General features: G+C 41.5%; 1 protein-coding gene across 7 annotated transcripts in view; it reads right to left on the reverse strand.

Moving 5' to 3' along the window:
• Nucleotides 1-9,877: 9,877 nt before the first annotated feature.
• The window catches only part of SMPD3 (sphingomyelin phosphodiesterase 3), a 119,769-nt gene continuing 110,935 nt past the window's right edge, over nucleotides 9,878-18,711 (reverse strand). For all 7 annotated transcript variants that reach the window (XM_013192386.3, XM_067004678.1, XM_067004679.1 and 4 more), the window contains 2 exons: nucleotides 15,796-15,958; nucleotides 9,878-14,616 (listed from right to left, as the gene is read on the reverse strand). In XM_013192386.3, coding sequence (XP_013047840.1) covers nucleotides 14,515-14,616; nucleotides 15,796-15,958 — 265 coding nt within the window. In that variant the 3' untranslated portion in view covers nucleotides 9,878-14,514. The remainder of the gene's footprint in view (nucleotides 14,617-15,795; nucleotides 15,959-18,711) is intronic.

The raw sequence follows: 18,711 nt of genomic DNA on the forward strand, positions 1-18,711 counted from the left end.
GAGTATCTAAGAAACCAATTATTCACAACCCTGAGAATCAGCAAATAAATCAAGCAGCTGCGATGAATGGCATTGGGAGAGAGACAAACAGCATTCATTACAGCACTTGAACATGTCATATTTCTCCTCAACTGTAATATTTCTAGGAAACATTGAAGTGACTGTGCTGTAGGCCTACATACATAATCTCATACCCACTTTGCAGGCAACTGCAAAGTCATTTACACTGAAGGATTGATGATCAGCCCTGTCTCTAGTCAGAAAGGGCTGTGAAAGCATCCGGAACTAATTAGCAACGAAGCGACTCTCCCGGAGCCTCCAGCTGGGGAAGAGGATGGGAGAAGCAGCCAGGAGCAAGTTTAGCCGGGGATCCCAGCAGAATCTCAATGTGCTGACCTCCCAGGGCCGCCGGTTTGGGGTCGGGGGGCGTCGTATTGGGGCCGCCTCAGCCGCGCTCCCGCTCCCCTCAGCCCTGGCACCTGCCAGGGCCCAGCCCCGCTCCTGATTGGCCGAGCACCCTCCTCAGGCCGGCCGCCATTTTGGCCTCCTGCCGCCTGAGGGCAGGGGGCGGCCATTTTCTCCTCGCACCCCGTCGACTCTCCCCGCTGCGGCGGACGAGGCGGCGAGGGACGGCGGCCGGGAAGGGCAGCTGTAAGCCGGGCCGGGGAGGCGTTTGTGCTGACGGGGCTGGGGGGGAAGGATTGGGGACGGGGACAGGTCTGGCCCTGAGGTGTAAAACCGCCGAGGGGGCGGCTGTGGTGGGGCTGTAGGTCAGAGGCTTGCTTTCTTCGCGTTAGGAGAACAGTGGGACTTCAGAAATGAAACTTCACGTGTCGAGTGCCGTCTGTGAGACTTTCAGACTCAGAAAACCAAGCACACGTGGGTAATAAACTGGCGTGACAAAAATACTCCTACCATATAATTTTGCTTGCTCTCTTGCCACATGTGTGTCTTGGCATGCTGGGACTTTGTACCAAGTAAGCTGATGACAAGACAGTGGCTTTAGTATTGCACGCTTATGCCTCTGGTGTTTCAAAACAGCAGTAGCAATTAGGGTCTCTTTATCTCCTTAGTTGATGTCCAAGAGTTCTCCATGATACTTCTTGTCGCTCGTTTCCTGTGAGTGAAGCCTCTGTACTATGGCCTTTTAGTGGAAGGCTTTTGAAGAGGAAAAAATACTTTGAACTCTCCTTCTGTAGAGATACAAAGCAAAAGGTTTAATTTCTTTAGCACTAGACTTAGTTGCTTTTAGGTCCAGTTTGCTGAGAAACTTTCATTTTTCTTTACGAATAATAAAATATCTCTAAATAGCAATTTTTCAAGCCACGCTGACTGACAAAAAAGCAGAAGGCAGTAGTTTGTCTTGTTTTGTTTTGTGTTTCTGCCCCCCTTTAAGGACCCTTTCTGTGTTACGGCTTGTATTTACATCGTACCTTTCCTTATTATAGGTGAAAGAGGCGGGCGGGTGAGAAGCATCAAAGGAAAACATTGGTCACAGAGTTCAGTTTTGGATTAACTTTAGTCTTAATTTTGTTGTAGTTTATACAAGCAAGGCTGAACGCTCAGGGGAGGGTTCATTACATTAAAAGCTAGTCATCCCTGGTTCTTTTAAAACAGAAAATTGCTTGCCATTTAAAAAAAAATGCATCTTTATCATAGCACCTGTGTTAAGTGAGGGAGCTGAGATACACATTAACCTCAGCTGCCTACCTGTCTCTGTGATTAGGCATCTCAGGTAGTGTGCTCCCATCCTAGTGATCAGAATGGCCTTTGGACTCTCAGTCTGTCAATTTCATTCAGTTCACAGAGTTCATGTGATGGCTCACTTGTCATTGAGCCTTGGCCTTGCCAAAACCAATGGCAAAACTCTCTCTCTCATTCTTCCTGCGTCCCTTGTGCCTTGAGGACCAGTCTGTCCATCCTGAGAGTGATGCAGAGGTTTCAAGAGGCTAACAAAAAAGCAAGCCAAAAGTCTCCCAGAATTAGGGGGACTTCTCTTAAGCAAAAGGTGTTTCTCCCTACAAAAAGGTCTCATCTAAAGTTTATACTTCTGGAGCTGTGCCAGGCTAGGAAAAAGAACCAAAAAACTTTATCTGAAGGTACTGACAAGGCATGTGGAAAATGTGGTAAGATGACAACAAAGTGTATCTTGTTCAGCCTCTGTGGTGTTAGGGAGCACTGTTCCTGAGACTCTAGACATAGTGTGCAGAAGGATGAAGGTCGTGTGGAGGCATGTTAATGTTTTATGGTCTTGTGCTGAAAACTGTGCTAATGTATTAAGTTAGGGTGTGTATTTGCAGCCATTTTCTCAAGAGGACATCAGAAGCTCATATTTTTTTAGGTTTGACTGCATGTGTCCTGGTTTTCATATTTTTAAGTTATTTTCTGTTAAAAGTTTCTCCATTCTGTTAGTTTATTTAATTGACTCAATTTTATCTTCACAGGACCCAGGAGATATGTAGAGAAAGGTCCTTGGAAAGCACAGTGACACCTCTTTGTTTCCATAGTATATCAAGGGTGATTCTAACTGTACTTCTGTTTACAGATCAGCGCTTCTTACATGTTCTGCTTTGCACGAAACTTGGCAGGGAAATTGTATCTCTTCTATTACCTATCCTCCCTTCTCTTTTTGCATAATACATGACTAGTGTTCAGCAAAAAGTAGCAGTTCCCTTTATGTTACAAAGCAGACTAAAAGAATAGTAAAGTCTTACGAGGAGCGGCTGAGGGAGCTGGGCTTGTTCAGCCTGGAGAAGAGGAGGCTCAGGGGCGACCTTATCGCTCTCTACAGTTACCTTAAAGGAGGCTGTAGAGAGGTGGGGGTTGGTCTGTTCTCCTACGTGCCTGGTGACAGGACGAGGGGGAATGGGCGAAAGTTGCGACAGGGGAGTTTTAGGTTGGTTGTTAGGAAGTACTTCTTTACCGAAAGGGTTATTAAGCATTGGAACGGGCTGCCCAGGGAGGTGGTGGAGTCACCATCCCTGGAGGTCTTTAAAAGACGTTTAGATGTAGAGCTTAGCGATATGGTTTAGTGGAGTACTTAGTGTTAGGTCGAAGGTTGGACTCGATGATCTTGAGGTCTCTTCCAACCTAGAAATCTGTGATACTGTGATACTGTCAACTTCCATTAAATGTTTTTTCACCCTCACTTGCATTACCTTGACACACACCCTGCAAGATGCATCGAATAAGTCTTCAAAAAGGGAAGAAGGCAGGAAAAGATCTAGGAAAGAATGTGTCTTCGTATTTCAGTACAAAACAGTCTCTTTGTCTAGTTTACTAGGGCACTCTACTCCACAGGTTTCATGGGTATATTGTATTGACAATACATTCAATTTCTCTGTGTTTTCTTTTGTGCTTGTCACAGGGAGGGCTCTCTTCAAGGTCAATTTCCTGTTGTGTTCGTATGCACTGCCTGTGCTGTCTGGCTATGGTTTTCTTTGAGGTTTAAAGATCATGTGAGTGAAACAGCAGCGTGGGGCTATAAGTAGCATTTTCCTTCCAAAAGGGCACCAGCACCTTGCATGATCCAAGCAGTTCTTCCCACAATAGGTTAATGTCAGGGTTGTGCTATGGAGAGTGAACTCCTCTAATTATCCCTTGTAGCTATGCTAATGTACAGATGTGGTTGGCAGCAGGCTCCTTGTTCCACAGTGGAAGTCATCAGGTTATCAACAGGAGTTTTGTGATAAGGAAATGATGCGGTGCTTCTAAGTGCTGTTCGGCCCTTTTTTTCTCTCTTTTTTTTTTTTCCCTCCTTTGAAGCCTCACTCAATGGGAAGACATGTCCCATTTAGAATGCTGCCATTTTTGTGTTTGTCATGGTGCCAGTCAGCTAAGTCATGTAGTCTGCCTGAATAAATAAAGGTATTTTCTCACAGGAGATCATCTGTTCAGATCGATGCAATGCCTTATATCCACTGCCAGCTTCCTGCTGCTTTCTTGGATGCTGCTGCCTATATCCCTTTGCTGAAGGGAAGAATATTCTGCTTGTGTCTCAGCCTCTAGCTGAGAACTAAGATACACTGCCCCATTCTTTACCTTCCCTTGAAAGCTGAGAGCTATGAGTCTCTTTTTGACACAGTCTGTATTTGCATTCCCTAGGTTGGCTGGGCAACAGCTAATCATAGAATTATATTTCAAATAAGGTTTAATATAAAAGCTTACATAAAACTAAAGGCAAGCTTGGTGTAACCTTGCTTCTCAGAAATAAAACTATCCAGAACTGTATATTCTGTGGAGTGTCATCAAAATAACTAAGGGCCATTTAGTATTTTTTCATGTTCTTAACATTTTTTTCCTTTTGCGATGCTCCTGTGTCTCTGTAGTACACCTGCCAAGCCAGTGTCCCCCTCTCCCACCCCTTTGCCCTTTGCCTCCCCCATGCTGGAGGGGAGCTGGAAGTACGATCTTCTTGCCCAGTGCCTTGACAAGGAGTTATTCATAGCTGAAGAGTTTCTAGTAGCAAAAGGCGGTTCTGCCGATGTTTAAAACATGATTTTTTTTTAATTTTTTTTATTTTTTTGGGAACAAGCAAGGTCCCAAATAGATAATTATGCATGCACTTGTAAACAATGACTACCCAGAAGCAAAAGAAGTTCTGAAATTTTCTCCTGTTCTCAAACCAAACACAGGACTGAGTGGGACCTTCTGGTTTGCTCTGTCTGGTCCCTGCCTGGGGTAAGCCTCATGCGTATAATTTTCTCTTTACAGATACACCACCCTCTTGTTTTAAAAGCAAGCAGTTACTTTTTTTTTTTTTTTACTTTTTTTTTTTTTTTTACATTCCACTGTGGTCATTTGGAAGCTGCTTTTGAACTTCACTGGTCTTGTGGTCAGAAACCTTCTAATTGTCAGCCTCTGGGAGTCCAGTCATGGACAAGGGCTTTTTATACTGGATAGGGGGCAATTGCCCAGCATTTCACCAGACTCAGCATTTGTTTCTGTCGGTGTATGATAAATGCTATGTTTACAGCTTCTAATTTGCTCTAACCCTGGAGCAAACAGCTGCAGAATGGTAACCCGAGGGTTCTGCCTTGAGGTGGAAGCACACGCAAGGTCAGCTGTGGGTAAGAGGGATCTCACCAGTGTAAGCACCAATAGTTTGTGTGTGCCACAGAGTTCCAAGAACACCAGTCTCATAATTAATGAAGTAGCTACAGCATGAAGTCCTTCTTATGTGCTTATTTTGAGATAAAAGACACAGTTTGTTAAAAGTCTGAGTTTGCGGCAGCTATAAATAGCTTTCTCAGCAAATGTGGAAAAGGGAAATTATATGTAACTAAGGAGAAACAGAAAATAGAGTTTAAATACCTGTTTCATAACAGCCCCTTAATTTGGGGCTGAGATAATGGACTAGGCTGCATACTGAGAATCAGTTTGTCTTGTGTGATACACCTTTCATTAGAAATATATTTAGCATAGTGCTTGGCACCGTACTAGGCCTAGGAACTCTTTCATTTCCCATCTTGCGGGACTTGCAACTGCCTGTTGTTCCTTGATAGCCTGCAGGTCCTTATTGAGCCAAACGTAACAGTAAATGTTGGCTTTGCAGTAGCTGACAACATTGCTATTGACTTCAGGATAAATTTTTAATTGTAGAGGAAGATCTAGCTGGATTTTGCTGGGTATTCAAAACTTGGGATTGGCATTTGAAAGGTATTGAAGAACCTGTTGCATGCAAAGACAAAGAATGTTATGGATTATACCTAGTTAGATTAGAAGGAGTGAGGATCCTACCCAAACTGCAGCAGGGCCAGAGTGTTCAAGCTAAGTCTTCTGCTAATTTAGAACCTCTTTGGTGAGAATAAGGGGACCTAATTACATTTGATGTTGAAAGACACCACCTTCCCCCTCTGCATGGCCATCTCTTCGCCCCCTCAGTGCAGTGGGACCCATTCAGAATATCCTGCCTTTGGGTGACTTCAGGCCACAAGCTCCCACATCTCTGCACTGGAAAGAAGCAGGGTTCTTTGGAGGCTGCCCACGCAGGTGCCGGAGCTGTCTCTTCTAGTGTGCAGTGCTGAAAATCCCTGCATTTTTTTTTACTGCATTTGCCCAAATCTTAAAATTGCAGCAGTATTATTGTGGAATAGGGCAGCTCTTAGCTTTATCCTGACCTCCACTGTGTGAGTTGTTCTGCCAGGCCTCTGTGAGAATCACAGCTCACAGGTAAATGGGCAGGGCCCCCTTCCCCTGCCCTTCAGTTTAAGATGTTACTGTCTGTTCTCCAAACAGCTCTGTTTCTCTGGCGTAACACCTCTGTGCCTTAGTAATCGTCCTGCGTTTTATATCATTAAGGCAGAAGACTTTATATCAATTACTGGCTAATACAGCGTTTCATGTGTGTATCTGTGAGGCAGATTCCATTTTAGCTGGGTGAAAAGTGGTCAGAGATCAATTTTCAGTCCACTCACAGCAGTGTTGCTGTGATTTGGAACATTGCAAACATTTGCAAATAGGAGTGGGGCTTAAAAGGCTTCTGGCTGCTTTTGATACACATTTCCATGGCTTGAGGAGCTTCGTCAGAGCTTTGCAAAAAATCTGGTGTACTCTAAGTGATGGTCACGCGGAGCTTTTATCAGATAATTGTGAAGTGCAGTAATGAAATCACTGCGATAGAATTCGGAGGGTTTTATGTTTGAATTCTTCTGGGTTTGGTCTGAGCTAGCTGGGTTTCTGTTGGCATTTCTGTTTGGGTTTTGTGGGTGATTCCTTCGGTTTAATATATATATATATATATATATAAAATCTGTCTGGGATAGGGGATGGATAGTAATGATTTTATTTTAAAGACTGGCCTAACTATGTACTTTCACATCTTTATGTTGGGTGGGGAACTTTACTATTGGAGGTGTGAACAGATTACTTTAAAAACACATTTTAAAAAATAAGAATTTGAGCAGTAGGGATCAGAGCTTCATAAATGATGACTTTTTTGTGTTATTTTTGCTCTTGAGATCCAATAATAGCACAGCCATGTATAATTGTATGTAAAGTATTAGAATCAGGAACTGCAGCAGGTGTCTTGTCTCCTAAATAAAGACAGTAAAAGAAATCATGTTTTAGTTTTGTGTAAGGTGACATTATGCCCAATGTGAGACTGAGATCTGTTCAAAGCTACCAAAGCCTCTGCCAGTGTTACTCTACCAATATATCTGTAACAATAAAGCAAGTGAAGTTAACTTTAACCTTTTTGATTTGTATGAAGTTGGAGAGGCTCAAAGTATTTTTAAAAATTTGACAAAGATGGAGATGCTCTTAAAAATATAGTGTAACAGTGGCAACTACTTGATCTGTGAAGCTGTAGGCTTTTATTGCAGTGTTTGTAAGGATAAAGGGTATTCTGACACACATGGCCTACTAAGTATGCCTCAGCACTTCAAGTGGTTGGAGTTGTTCTGCCAGGTTGGGCTTTGCAGACATCAAAGGTTTGCTTACAGAAGGGAGAGGGAGACCTTGGCAGTGGAGGAAAAACTGCAGATGTGTGTTGGTGACTGACGTTCTCGTGTGGGAATTGAGGGAAGGTGATGTGCCAGCTTGTTTATGAACATTGCCAGAGAAACAGACTAAGCAGGTGTTGTTCTCTAAGAATTATGCAATGTACAGTTGAGTATTTACAACCAGGAAGCTAAAAGCTAGTATGTTAATAGGAAGGTAGAGAGAAATGTCTGTGTATGGAATCATTTTCAACTAATACCATCATTTAAAGCACACAGGAAGGCTGAAACACTTCTACTACAGTTAATTCCATCTTTTGATTATTCTTTAATGTTTTGATGTTTCTTGGTGCACAGGAACCATTTTGCTTGACGAGATAATGCTGGGTGCTGTGTAAACGGACAGTGACGTGGTCTTCTGACCCAAAGGGTCTGTGAACGAGACAGAAAGAGGGGGCAGGACGTAACGAAAAGGGGAAGGCAGTTGAGTCCAAAGATGGGAAAAGTGTCATTGCGAGAGGTAATAGTATTGGCATAGGCACTGAGACGTGTAGGGCTGAGCACAACCTCAGGAGCTCAAACTATTTGCAATAGTATGACACGTTCCTCAGACATGTAAAGGGTTGGGGAGGGAAAGAAGGGGAATGAACTTTAGGCTCAGATTAAATGTTGACGGTGATTCCATGATGCAAAGTCTAACTGCCCTCACATACTTTTTTCTCTGCCCTCCTCCATCTAATCTTAGCTGCAGTTAAGGCGTATTTCTCCTTGTCCACATCTCATGGTTGTAAGGAACAGTTATTAAATCTGACATTATGTAGAAGATGAGAATCAGAATTGCTGTTTTCCTGCCAGTCATCCCCGCAAGCCCAGTTCACTGATTTCTCTAATGGCTGCCTGGAACCTTCCCTAAATGTCAGGGAAAGTATGGAAGGAAATTTGGAGGGCTTAGAAACATAGGAGGAGGTAGATCTGGGTTAGTCATAAACAACAGGAGAGGGTAAGAGCGTGTGTTTTGAAAGGCCATGAAAATGTAGATGAGCAACTTGAATTATTTGCAACGGGGAAGGAGGATTAGTACATCAAAGTATTAAATCATCAAAGAAAAGGGCTAGGAAAATAATGGTTTCAGCAGCACTCTGAGCAGAAATTTCAGTGGGATGGGGAGGTTTGTATTTTAATGGGTGCTCTGTCAAGATAATCTGTATGACAGCCAAAGAGGCAGATGGCATTGCAGTTACAGGGCTGACCAACAGGCAGCTGCAGGCAGCAGTCCATAATAAATTACACTAAAACTCACGGGGCAGGAGGAGCAGGGAGAAGGACCTCTGCCTTTCTGTACTTCTTGATCTTATTGAAACGTCTGGAAGGTGCAAACTCCCAGAAATGATTGTGTTCTGTAAGCCTCGTGGTTCTGTAGCACTTGGCACAGGGGAGCCAACTTGGAAGGCACTGACGTAATAATGCAAACTCATATGATGGAAAAATGGATTCGGTGTTGCAGGAGAGCCACACACTAGGAGTCTGCTGCTGCAAAATTGTAATGCAGTGGTGGCATTGGGTGCAGACACTCAACTGCACAGCAATAGAGAAAGCTGCAGAGATCCCTCTGTTACATCCTGTCTTGCAAGATGGAGTGGTTCCTTTTTGAGCTAGTGACAAGATGGGTGTGCACTGTCTCCTTCCTTAATCACTTGCATTCCGCTTATTTCCTCCTTTCTGCTTGTGGAGAGAATGATTTCTTTCGGGTGGGATTCTCTGCCAGCTTTATAAAAGACTTTGGGGACTGTTCAAAGACGGAATCACTAAAAAGGATTCTTTTCCCTTGACATTGTTCTGTGAAATCACTAGATTTCTTAAGAACATGTACGCATCTTGTTTTTGTTTTTTAATTAACTTTGTACAGTGTATAGATTTCAATATATGCTTCAGTTAGTTCAGGGACTAGATAACTGTTGAGATGCCGAGATGTACAACTGCATAATAAGCTGTTCTCATGAAGTGTTCCATGAAACGTGAGAGGAATGCAACATAGAATGGATGTCCTTGTACTTAAAGCTTGAACTTGTGAGGTGCAGGGTTCAGTTTTGCAGCCCGTGGCAGGTGCTGTGCATGCATGTTGAGCTGCACACGTTGAGCTGAGTGTCAAGGCTGCACGGCTTGAAAACAGAGTGGGGTATGTGCTGGGGATAGCTGAGCAGTAGAAGCCAGGGTGGCTGCTGAGTTAAAAGCACTTGGGTCTTTCACCTGTTATTTTCTGCAGCTTCTCTAGAACAGGCATACCACAGTGAGACCATACTCGATCCCCCCATGAGAAAGCAGGCAAATGTGTAATAATGCCACTGCATCTTAGAGTCACATTTCTGTTAGTGATATCAGACTCTACACCACAAAACCAGAAGAAGGGGACTGCAAAGAAACATTTGAGCCTTGAAATTTTATTATCTTGTTTGCATCAACCAGTTACTCCTTTCAGCACCAATAAAGAACAAAAAAACCTCTCCCTGTTGTTCAAAATACCTTGTTTTTATCAGGTCCAAGGTTGTGGTTTTCTTACAGGCAAAGAAACCAATGAAAATATTTAATTTTTTATTTTTTTAATACATTTATAACAAAATGTCAGAAGGTGTGTGCTTACCATATAAAAACATTAGGTCCCAGAAGGATACAATACCGAAAAATTATTGAAATAAAAAAGGTTATTCTTGTTAAAGGATTTCTAAACCTCAGCAATAATACAAGTTTTTAAAAGCATCAAGGTTATATTTAAAACAAGATGGCATGGAAAAATGAGACCTTCAGTAACAATTTGACCCTCATCATAATGAATGGTAAAATTGGGAGTTTTTCAAAGTGCTTGGATTGTAGTTATTTCTGTTCTCATCCTGTAGTGCCAGGAGGAGGTAAAAACACTTTGTTTTGGAGCTGATGATATGTGCTGACACTGATGTGCTGCTGTGATCTGAGGGTGGCTCAGAGACCAAACTGGAGACAGTCAGATCTGCTTAATCTGGACCACCAAACAAAGGCCATTTAAAAAAAAAAATCTGGAATTTTAAGTTTCTTACTGTCTTATCCAACAGATTAGGACTGAGGGTCTAGCCAGACTAGTTGAGAATGCCTCTGGGACAAAACCTTGTAATAATTCTAGCACAAGACAGGTAAACTCAATATACAAGACAGCTTCCTCAAGGGTTTCTTAAAGCAGGCCACACCTCCGAGGGCTGCAGGCTTCTCGGAGCCATTTTGTGGTACAGTTTATGTTTAGTTGCTTTAGATTGCTTCTATTAAGCATCCGGTTTGTGATGATGACAAAACTAGCTGGCCACCAGCTGAATTATTTGTAGTAAACACTTTTTCACGTAGCATGAAGCTGTACATAAACATTACTATCCTAGTCCTGAGTGGCTGAGCTGTGGTGCAAAGCAGGTGGATTGTGTATCCCTTTCAGGCCCTCAGACAAACAGTGCACAGTTAGCTGGATCTGAAAGCCTGAAAGGCTATGTACGGACTGTTTTCTGTTCTTTGGATTTTTGAAGTAATCTAAAGGTACCAACTTTGTAACGACCTGACATCCTTGAATCTTCTGAAAGTTCTTAGTTTTCAGCTGTCCTCGTTCATGTCTTTTGTTCACTTGTTCTAGAACTGCTGTTGTAAAATGCAAATTGAACATAAGATGTTATCTGGCTTTTATAAAAACAGATGACACATCATCTACAGTATCCATGTTGAGTGGCAGTTATTAAACCAATTATAGCATTATCACCCACTTCTTGAAGATACCTAAAACTCCTGTACAAAGTAGGGTAAGCAGCAGTAGAGTAAGCTTAACTCAAATTTCTTATAAATAACATCCTACTAATAAATTGGGTCATGCTGTCCTTCAGCAAGGTAGGATTGACATCTAAAAAAGCTATCCAGGCTTTAATTTCCTGGGCATGTTCTGCCTTTTTTTGTCTTTTTTCTTTTTTTGTATGCAAATACGCTGTTACATAATATCTGTCTAAGGCTTGTAATGATTGATATCCTGCCAGCACAGTCATTGTCTGAATGATTCTTTGTGAGATAGGATATGGAACTGTAGTAGTTGTGTAGACAAACTCATTTTTCTCCAGGATGTTACTCTTCTGGAAAAAAAGTCTGTTCTTTACAGTTTACTGGTACATATGCTCTCTAACTCCTGCAAGCGTATCAAGGCATCAGAAGGCACAGGATCAATGCAAAAAAGCAAGGAGCATCTGTACAGTGGTGCCACGAAGCTGTACCTCCCGCCATCAGTCTCTTGCAAAGTTAGATCTGTAAGACAGTAAATCGGTAAGAACTACCTAGACTGGCTAAATGTGTGTGCACAGTTTAAAGAGAACATTTTACAACTGTCCATTTCTTGATCGCTGAAAAACTTCAGAACATCAAAATCTAAAACAGTTTACCTCAAACTTGAAAAAATATTCCTCAACATATCTCAAAAAGTTGACAAAAGTGCCTTGTTTTTAGCCAGCACAAAGCCATAGAACTAATTTAGAAGTAATTTAGACAATGTTAGTGTTACTGTAAATAAGGTAACATTGTTTGGCAGTAGTTTTATGATTATACCCCACACAGTGTCAAATTCAGCTCCTGCAACTGATGCTTAGTGAAACTGATATCAAATTGTAATTTACATTGTTAGGAAAGCTATTAAAAATACTGTACCTTATATTTAATCTTCCTACTGAGAAATAGCTGCTGGACAGCACACAAATTGCTATTGATACTGTTTGCTTTTTCTTTTTTAAAAAGGTTAATAAAATACAAGCAAGGTAGAAAATAAGATTAAAAGCATTGTTTCAGGTACAAGTCTTTCTGAATTGGATGGAAAGATAAGAAACGAGAAAAACACATTGCACTTAACGTGCACCCTCTGTATAAAGAGAAACATACAAAGTGGGAAACTGATGGTGCACTGGGGTAGTACACTGAAGTCTCTGATGCTGTAAACTTGAATTCCTAATTTTATCAAAAAGGGGATTTGAGTCTGGTTCCATTTTTGAGTCCCCATGGGTTACGCTTTGCAGATTACTGCATGGTTTGGCACAGTACACTTGCAAGAGGCAGTCTCTGCTGAAGGAATGCCAGGACTGGGAGTGAGGCATAAAACGTGTCAACATCGGGTGCACTGGGAGCGTGAGCAGTGGCCTAATGCCTACTGGGAATTAGCCAATACTGTCAGTCCATTACTTTCATTGACTATGAAGTTTCTCCACTTGCAAAATCAGGCTGATCTAAGTATAAATTCTGTTGTTTGCTGTAGTAAAGCCAGTACAAGAGGCTGCGCAGACTAGGATTTCTAATGTAAGTCTAGTTTATTCTGATTTAGCTCAAGCTGATTCCTAGTAGGTAGAAACTAAACTATAACAAGATCTTCAGGAGTTTGTGGCCAGCAGAACTAAAAAAGCTTACTTAATGGAGTAAGTATAACTATTAGATTAATTCTTCTGAACACGGGGAATTTGCAATGTAGAGGAAACACCTCTAATACTGAAGAGGAATTAGGCAGAAGAAACTAAGTATTGGTTAAAATGCAAGGGGTCTCATTGTTCTTACAGCAATATAAACCCTTCTGAATTTAAAGCCCTAGAAAAGCCAAGAAACTGAGTTATAGACCTGATTCTCAGCTTTTCTTTCGTCCTTTTTTTTTTTTTCCCCATTAAGGTTGTAGGGGCTAAGTAAGTCAGGTCGTGGGGATAAGATGGCAAAGTGGGGGTAACCGCACATTTACAGAGTTGCAGTGGAAAGAACATACTAATTAGATGGCAAGACCACTATTAAAGTCTGTGAGCATGTAACAAATGAAGAGTTGTGTCTCACAGACGTACATCTACAGTCTGCTCAAATGAAGTAGTTACTGAACACTGAGAGTCATAGTTCTGTAGTTACTCTAGCTGCCTGTGCTGTGCTTTCCCTTTAAGTGTACTGATTCCTTTGGAAAATGAAGTGAATCCTGCCTTACCAGTCATAAGCTGTTCTACACTTTCTCCCCCAAATGTCACTTATGTTTATGTTAACCCTATATCTAGCATGCATTTTACAATCTATTTCCCATTTTACTCTTTCTAGCTAAGGCAGAACATTGGCTCTGGTGTTACCTCTGGTACTACAGAAATCTATTCACTCTACTGTAACACATACACCATCCCATACCATAATTCAGAACTGCCCCACGTGTGGGAGTTAAAGAAAAGACATTACAGGGGAACTATATTTCTTCTTAAGGGAATAGCTTGCAGTTAAAAAACTAAAGACCCAATTCTGGAGTTGTTATTTGGACAAAACACAATTTCAGTGGCATCACAGCTGGAAGAAGGGTGGTACAACTGTGTTCTTAATGCCTTAATTCAGATTTTTTTTTTAAATACCCTTAAATTGGAGAGGAGACTACTGTTCTGCAAATCAAACAGTTTTTGTTTGCTTTAAGATCTTTGTGTTATGACAGAAGGGTTTACCAGTCCCAGAATGCCTTGCTTTGGCTGGTATCTGATTTTTGAATTAACTTCTATTCTGATATTCCCCATGGTATCTTACTGATTAGTTTATCTCAGAGTGGCATGCAGTGCGGGCGCATGCTACTGATGCAAGCACGCTACTACAACTTCAACAGGCTAAAGAAAAGAAAAAAAGCTTTAGCTTCGTAGTTATACAAAGAAATTATGCAAAAAACCATTGAGCAGCACTAACTCACAGACTAATTACAAACTAAATTGTGCTATATATTAGTATAAAAACATGTTTTAGTAAGAATGGCACTGGTTCAGAAGGAATTAGGACTTCCATCTTGGTTCCGTTCAGTCCACAGTGAAAGCATTGTATTACAGGCCTGCCCTGTTGCCTGAGCAACCTGTGACAGTGGCTTTTGGCCACAACCCCTTCAATTTCTTCCCTTTTTGTATCCTCCATTGTTGGTACGTTCTGGGGAGTAGCCTGGGTCAGGTCTGGTCATCTTTCCTAACGTGGCACCAGAATAGTTCATTCTCAACTTGCGATATTTTCTTAATATCATTAACGTTTCCCTCTTCTAAGCTCTCAAAGCTGGTCAGTTTTAAGGGTCATCTTCTCCTGTAGACACCATGAGACGCATTGCTACTGGTAGGTGGTCTGTCAAGCCTGCTAGCTGGGTAATAAAGCTGAACTCTTCCACTTCCTGCAGAAGGAAACAAAAGTAAAAAGACATTTGGGGGACTGTACTGTACAAGGCATGGCATACAGCTAAAAAGGAAGTCTGCTTTCATTAGACTGAGATGCTAAAAAGTAATCAGGAGCCCTGCTCCTTGTGTCACAATTCCAGCCTTTGTCCTGGCAAGATTGTGTAGGACCAAATTAAACTTCCATACGAAATACTGCTTGCTTCCCAGCTTCCAAAAGCTGGATGTAGCGACCTTAACGTTCTCTTCACACAATTCGGTTGCCCCCTCCTGTGGGCCAGTTACTTACTTTGTCAGTACTTTGGGAATTGCTTGGAGGAAGCGTGGATGCTGTAGTTTGTAGGAGCTTTGTGGTGAGCATTAACTAGCATGGCCTGAGGGGAAAGAGTCTCTTCCTAGCCACTAATTTCTCTTTTTGCTGTCAGCATGAGACTTATCAAAGACCTAATCTCCGTCAAAACTATTCAGATACTGGTTTGACTTGCTGCTTGTGTTAATATAAGATGGGTTTACTATATGGATGCACCACAGGCATTTTTGCATCTGAAACAAGAAGCCTCAAAAGAACTTAGCTGCTCAGCAGCCATGTCCAGAGAGTGCACAGGGAGATCGAAGTATGATCTGCTAAGCTGCGCTGAATTGCTTGATTGCCTGCTCTTCTTTGGTAATTGCAATGGGTTATGGTGGACTACTTTCTCTTTTTCATCATGGAATTCCAGTTAAGGCAAGGTCCTGTGTGAAGCAGCAGACAGTGCAGGGCAGGTTCTCATTCTGGTTAGCCCGTGTCAAGTTCTGCCTTTGTACTGCAGACTTGCAACTTAGGTTGATTTTCATAGGCATAACAAAAGCACATCCAGACAGTTGAAAAGATTAAAAAGTATTCAGTCTGCTGGTATGGAAAATATCAGTGGAAACACTTACTCTGGCAAAAGATTAACAAAACAAAAAAAAAATTGTTCCTTATAGAGGGCAGCACATCTATAAGGATTGATACAACTCTATCTAAAATTTATCTAATAGGCTTTCACATTCAGTACTTGCATACAAACAGTAGAAGATAGCAAAGCACCAGGTTCTTCTTGGAATATAAACTGGAACCCACACAGAAGGGGCTGCAGAACTATCCAGACAAGTCTGTTCTGTGAGTTATGGTTCTTTTTGTTATCTGTAAAACTCACCACTTTCCATTCCAGGTAGAGACCTTCTTCTGTATAAAGCATATAATCAATCCTCCTCCCGTTTCCTTTCAATGAAGCCTTCCTCCCCTTTTGACTGGAATTGTGGTTCTTGCTGGTGGGATAGACTAAGTATCCTTTCCTTCCTTCTTCACTTTCCAGCACCCTATTACATAAAAAAAGGCATTAGATCTTGGCTTGTTCTGTCCCTTAGTGCATTATGCTAGCTCGCTGAATCCCCAGTAAGGGCAAGAACACCTGTCCAGAACTGCTGAATACACAATGTGAAGCACACCTTCTCCCAGGTGTCTCTGTCAATATGAGGTTGTACCTTTGCTAACAGTGCTCTTACAGCCTTGTGGTGGGTTTGGCATCACTGATGCCGTACAGTGGTCCTGCAGACCTACCCTTGTAGCCAGGAGAATAAAAATGTGAGAGCAGGCACCTGTCCTCCTGCTGTGTGTAGTATCCTGTAGTAGAGACTAGATAACCCCTGAAGGTCCCCATTTGTCTTGTACAATAATTCTGTGTTGCTATGCTGTATGTTTTCAGTATTGTTTTGCTGTTTTATTGGATGTAAAAGGAAACTTGTGTTACTGTCTCGTGTTCTATTTAAAAGATCTACCGAAGTAGCACTACAGACAACAGACACAGTTGTGCACGTGAAAGCGGAGCTGCATGCAGTAACTGCATGCACAGGGTAGCATGCCAACAGTTTATATCAAGTACAATCACATCTGTTTTGCATGATAACTGTGCCAGAAGAGAGGGCCAGATGAGGTCATGTTTCTTCTGTCTGGCTCAAAATACAGAAGCAAATGTTTTTCAAAGTCACTTCCCTGAAAATCATTTTCCTTTACTTACCTGCCAAACCCTGAGCTCAAGGTTCTGCGATTTCCTGTGTAAGAGTTGATGACACCATTAGGCTACATCAACTGTTGCAGGAGAACCACTGAGCCATGAACTTGGGTCCCAGCAGGTGTAAAGCCTTTAATTTCACCTTGGGGAAAAAAAATATTTTTGGTCACCCAGTTTCTGACTTTGGATGACTTTTTGATGATTGTTTTTGTGTGTTTGTTTTTTATGCATGTGAGTGTACAGAATGAAGGAAAAACAAGAGACAAATGTTAGACTGTCATGATGTGTCTTAAATGTTTTAGATTCACGTGGTTTCTTTGTCAAGTTTTGTCTCTTTGGAAAGCTTCGGATGGTGACAGGGGACACAGCACTTGCTACAGTTGATTAGGTCTCATTAACGTTATAATCAGTAAGATTGGGTCAATTGATGCCTGCTAGTACTTCATGTGCCTTCAGAAAATAAGTGACAAAATTATGGTTGTATAGCTAGTTATTTAATCACAGTGTTTCTAAGTCCCTTTGGACTTAGTGAAGTATTGAAGGTTCTTAGAGTTTATTGTAACCAATTTATAAAAGTAAGCTTCCTTTTATGTATTATTCAATTTTAGACTGTCATCTAATAACTCACGTTAAATTAGCTTACTCCCTGCACCCCATTTGCAAGCTGATTTTACAAAGAGCTACTGCAAATGATTGACTTCCTGAAATCCTTTTTCTAGATCCAAGAAAGCAAGCTCTTTGATGGAACTGACCTCTTTCAAAAATTGTATTTATATTTGGCAAAGCCAATTAAGAAACAAAGTAGAAGAAACTGATTACTGCTGCAGTACTGTGCACAAAAACTTGCACGCATTAATTTGAAAGATGAATTTGTTTTAGCTTCAGCTCCTTCCTTTTGAATGTCTGTGAACACTGGGTATTCACTTAACTTGCACAACTGCTCATGGAAGAGAAATGTTAATTTCAAATACCTGGGGAGAATTTATTATACTTGGGCATGCATGTGCTTCTGACTAAAACTGCTATCACTTACACATAATGGTTTACTCTTTCTCTCTGCCAAACATCCGGCTATGCCATACTAATTGTTAAATGCTAACAACTTAAGTGAACATTACTAATTATGACTGTCACACAACTAAATCTGATTTTTTTTTTTTTTTTTCAGAACAATTGTCTTAACTCCTAGGACACAAAGGCAAGCTAGAAAGGTAGTTGGAACTTCAGTTTTTCCTTTTTGGAGTTACTTGAGACTGAAGCTCTTCAGTTTAAATGTGAAAGTTGCATTTCTCTGGACACTGGTTTTGTACTACCGACTGCAGCTGCCATGAACAGAGGAACATGAAGAGCGGTGTATGTAAGGGAGCCATAAACTTACTCCGTAAGGGAGCGTCTCTCATCCAGGTGGGCAGCACCTGAGTTAAGGATGGCTAGTAGTGGTGGTTCTGCCTGTAGCCCAGAATTGAGAGCCACTACCTGACAGTGGAGACAGGCAATTTTGTGGAGTCTAGAAAAATCTGCTTTTAAATCATGTTTCTTAGCTGTCTTGTAAGGTGCTCCTCTGTGCCAGACTGTTCAGGGTTTAGAGACTACAAGTGGCTTATTCCAGTCCTTGCTTGACGGTGAGCGTTACCTTTGTGACACAAGATCAGTTGCGTGCATTTCACGAAGGCTCTCTGAATAGAAGCTTGTGCAGCTCCTAGCATTGCTAGAGGGCCCCAGATGGTTACGTCTAGCTTATTAATTGTTCTATAATTATAAATGACTTGCTCATTATTTGTACCAAGTAGGTTTGTCTATTCCAATGTTTTACGTATGCTGTACTTAACATTAAAGAGATACTTAAGAACTAGTTGTTCTACTGCTTTCATGGCCTAATTAGTTTGATAACGTGAACTACTTAATTTTATTTATAAACTACAGAAGAGTGCTGATGGAGAAATAATTCTCTGAAGAGCTTACGTTGCCAATTTCAATGTCTGTTTTAAGTATCTGTAAAGCTTGATCAAAGTTTTACTGAAAAATTTAAGAACGGTTCAATTTTAGGCTGTACTCTGTTCT

This window comes from Anser cygnoides, chromosome 12, assembly GCF_040182565.1.
Source record: "Anser cygnoides isolate HZ-2024a breed goose chromosome 12, Taihu_goose_T2T_genome, whole genome shotgun sequence".
Classification (NCBI taxonomy): Eukaryota; Metazoa; Chordata; class Aves; order Anseriformes; family Anatidae; genus Anser; species Anser cygnoides.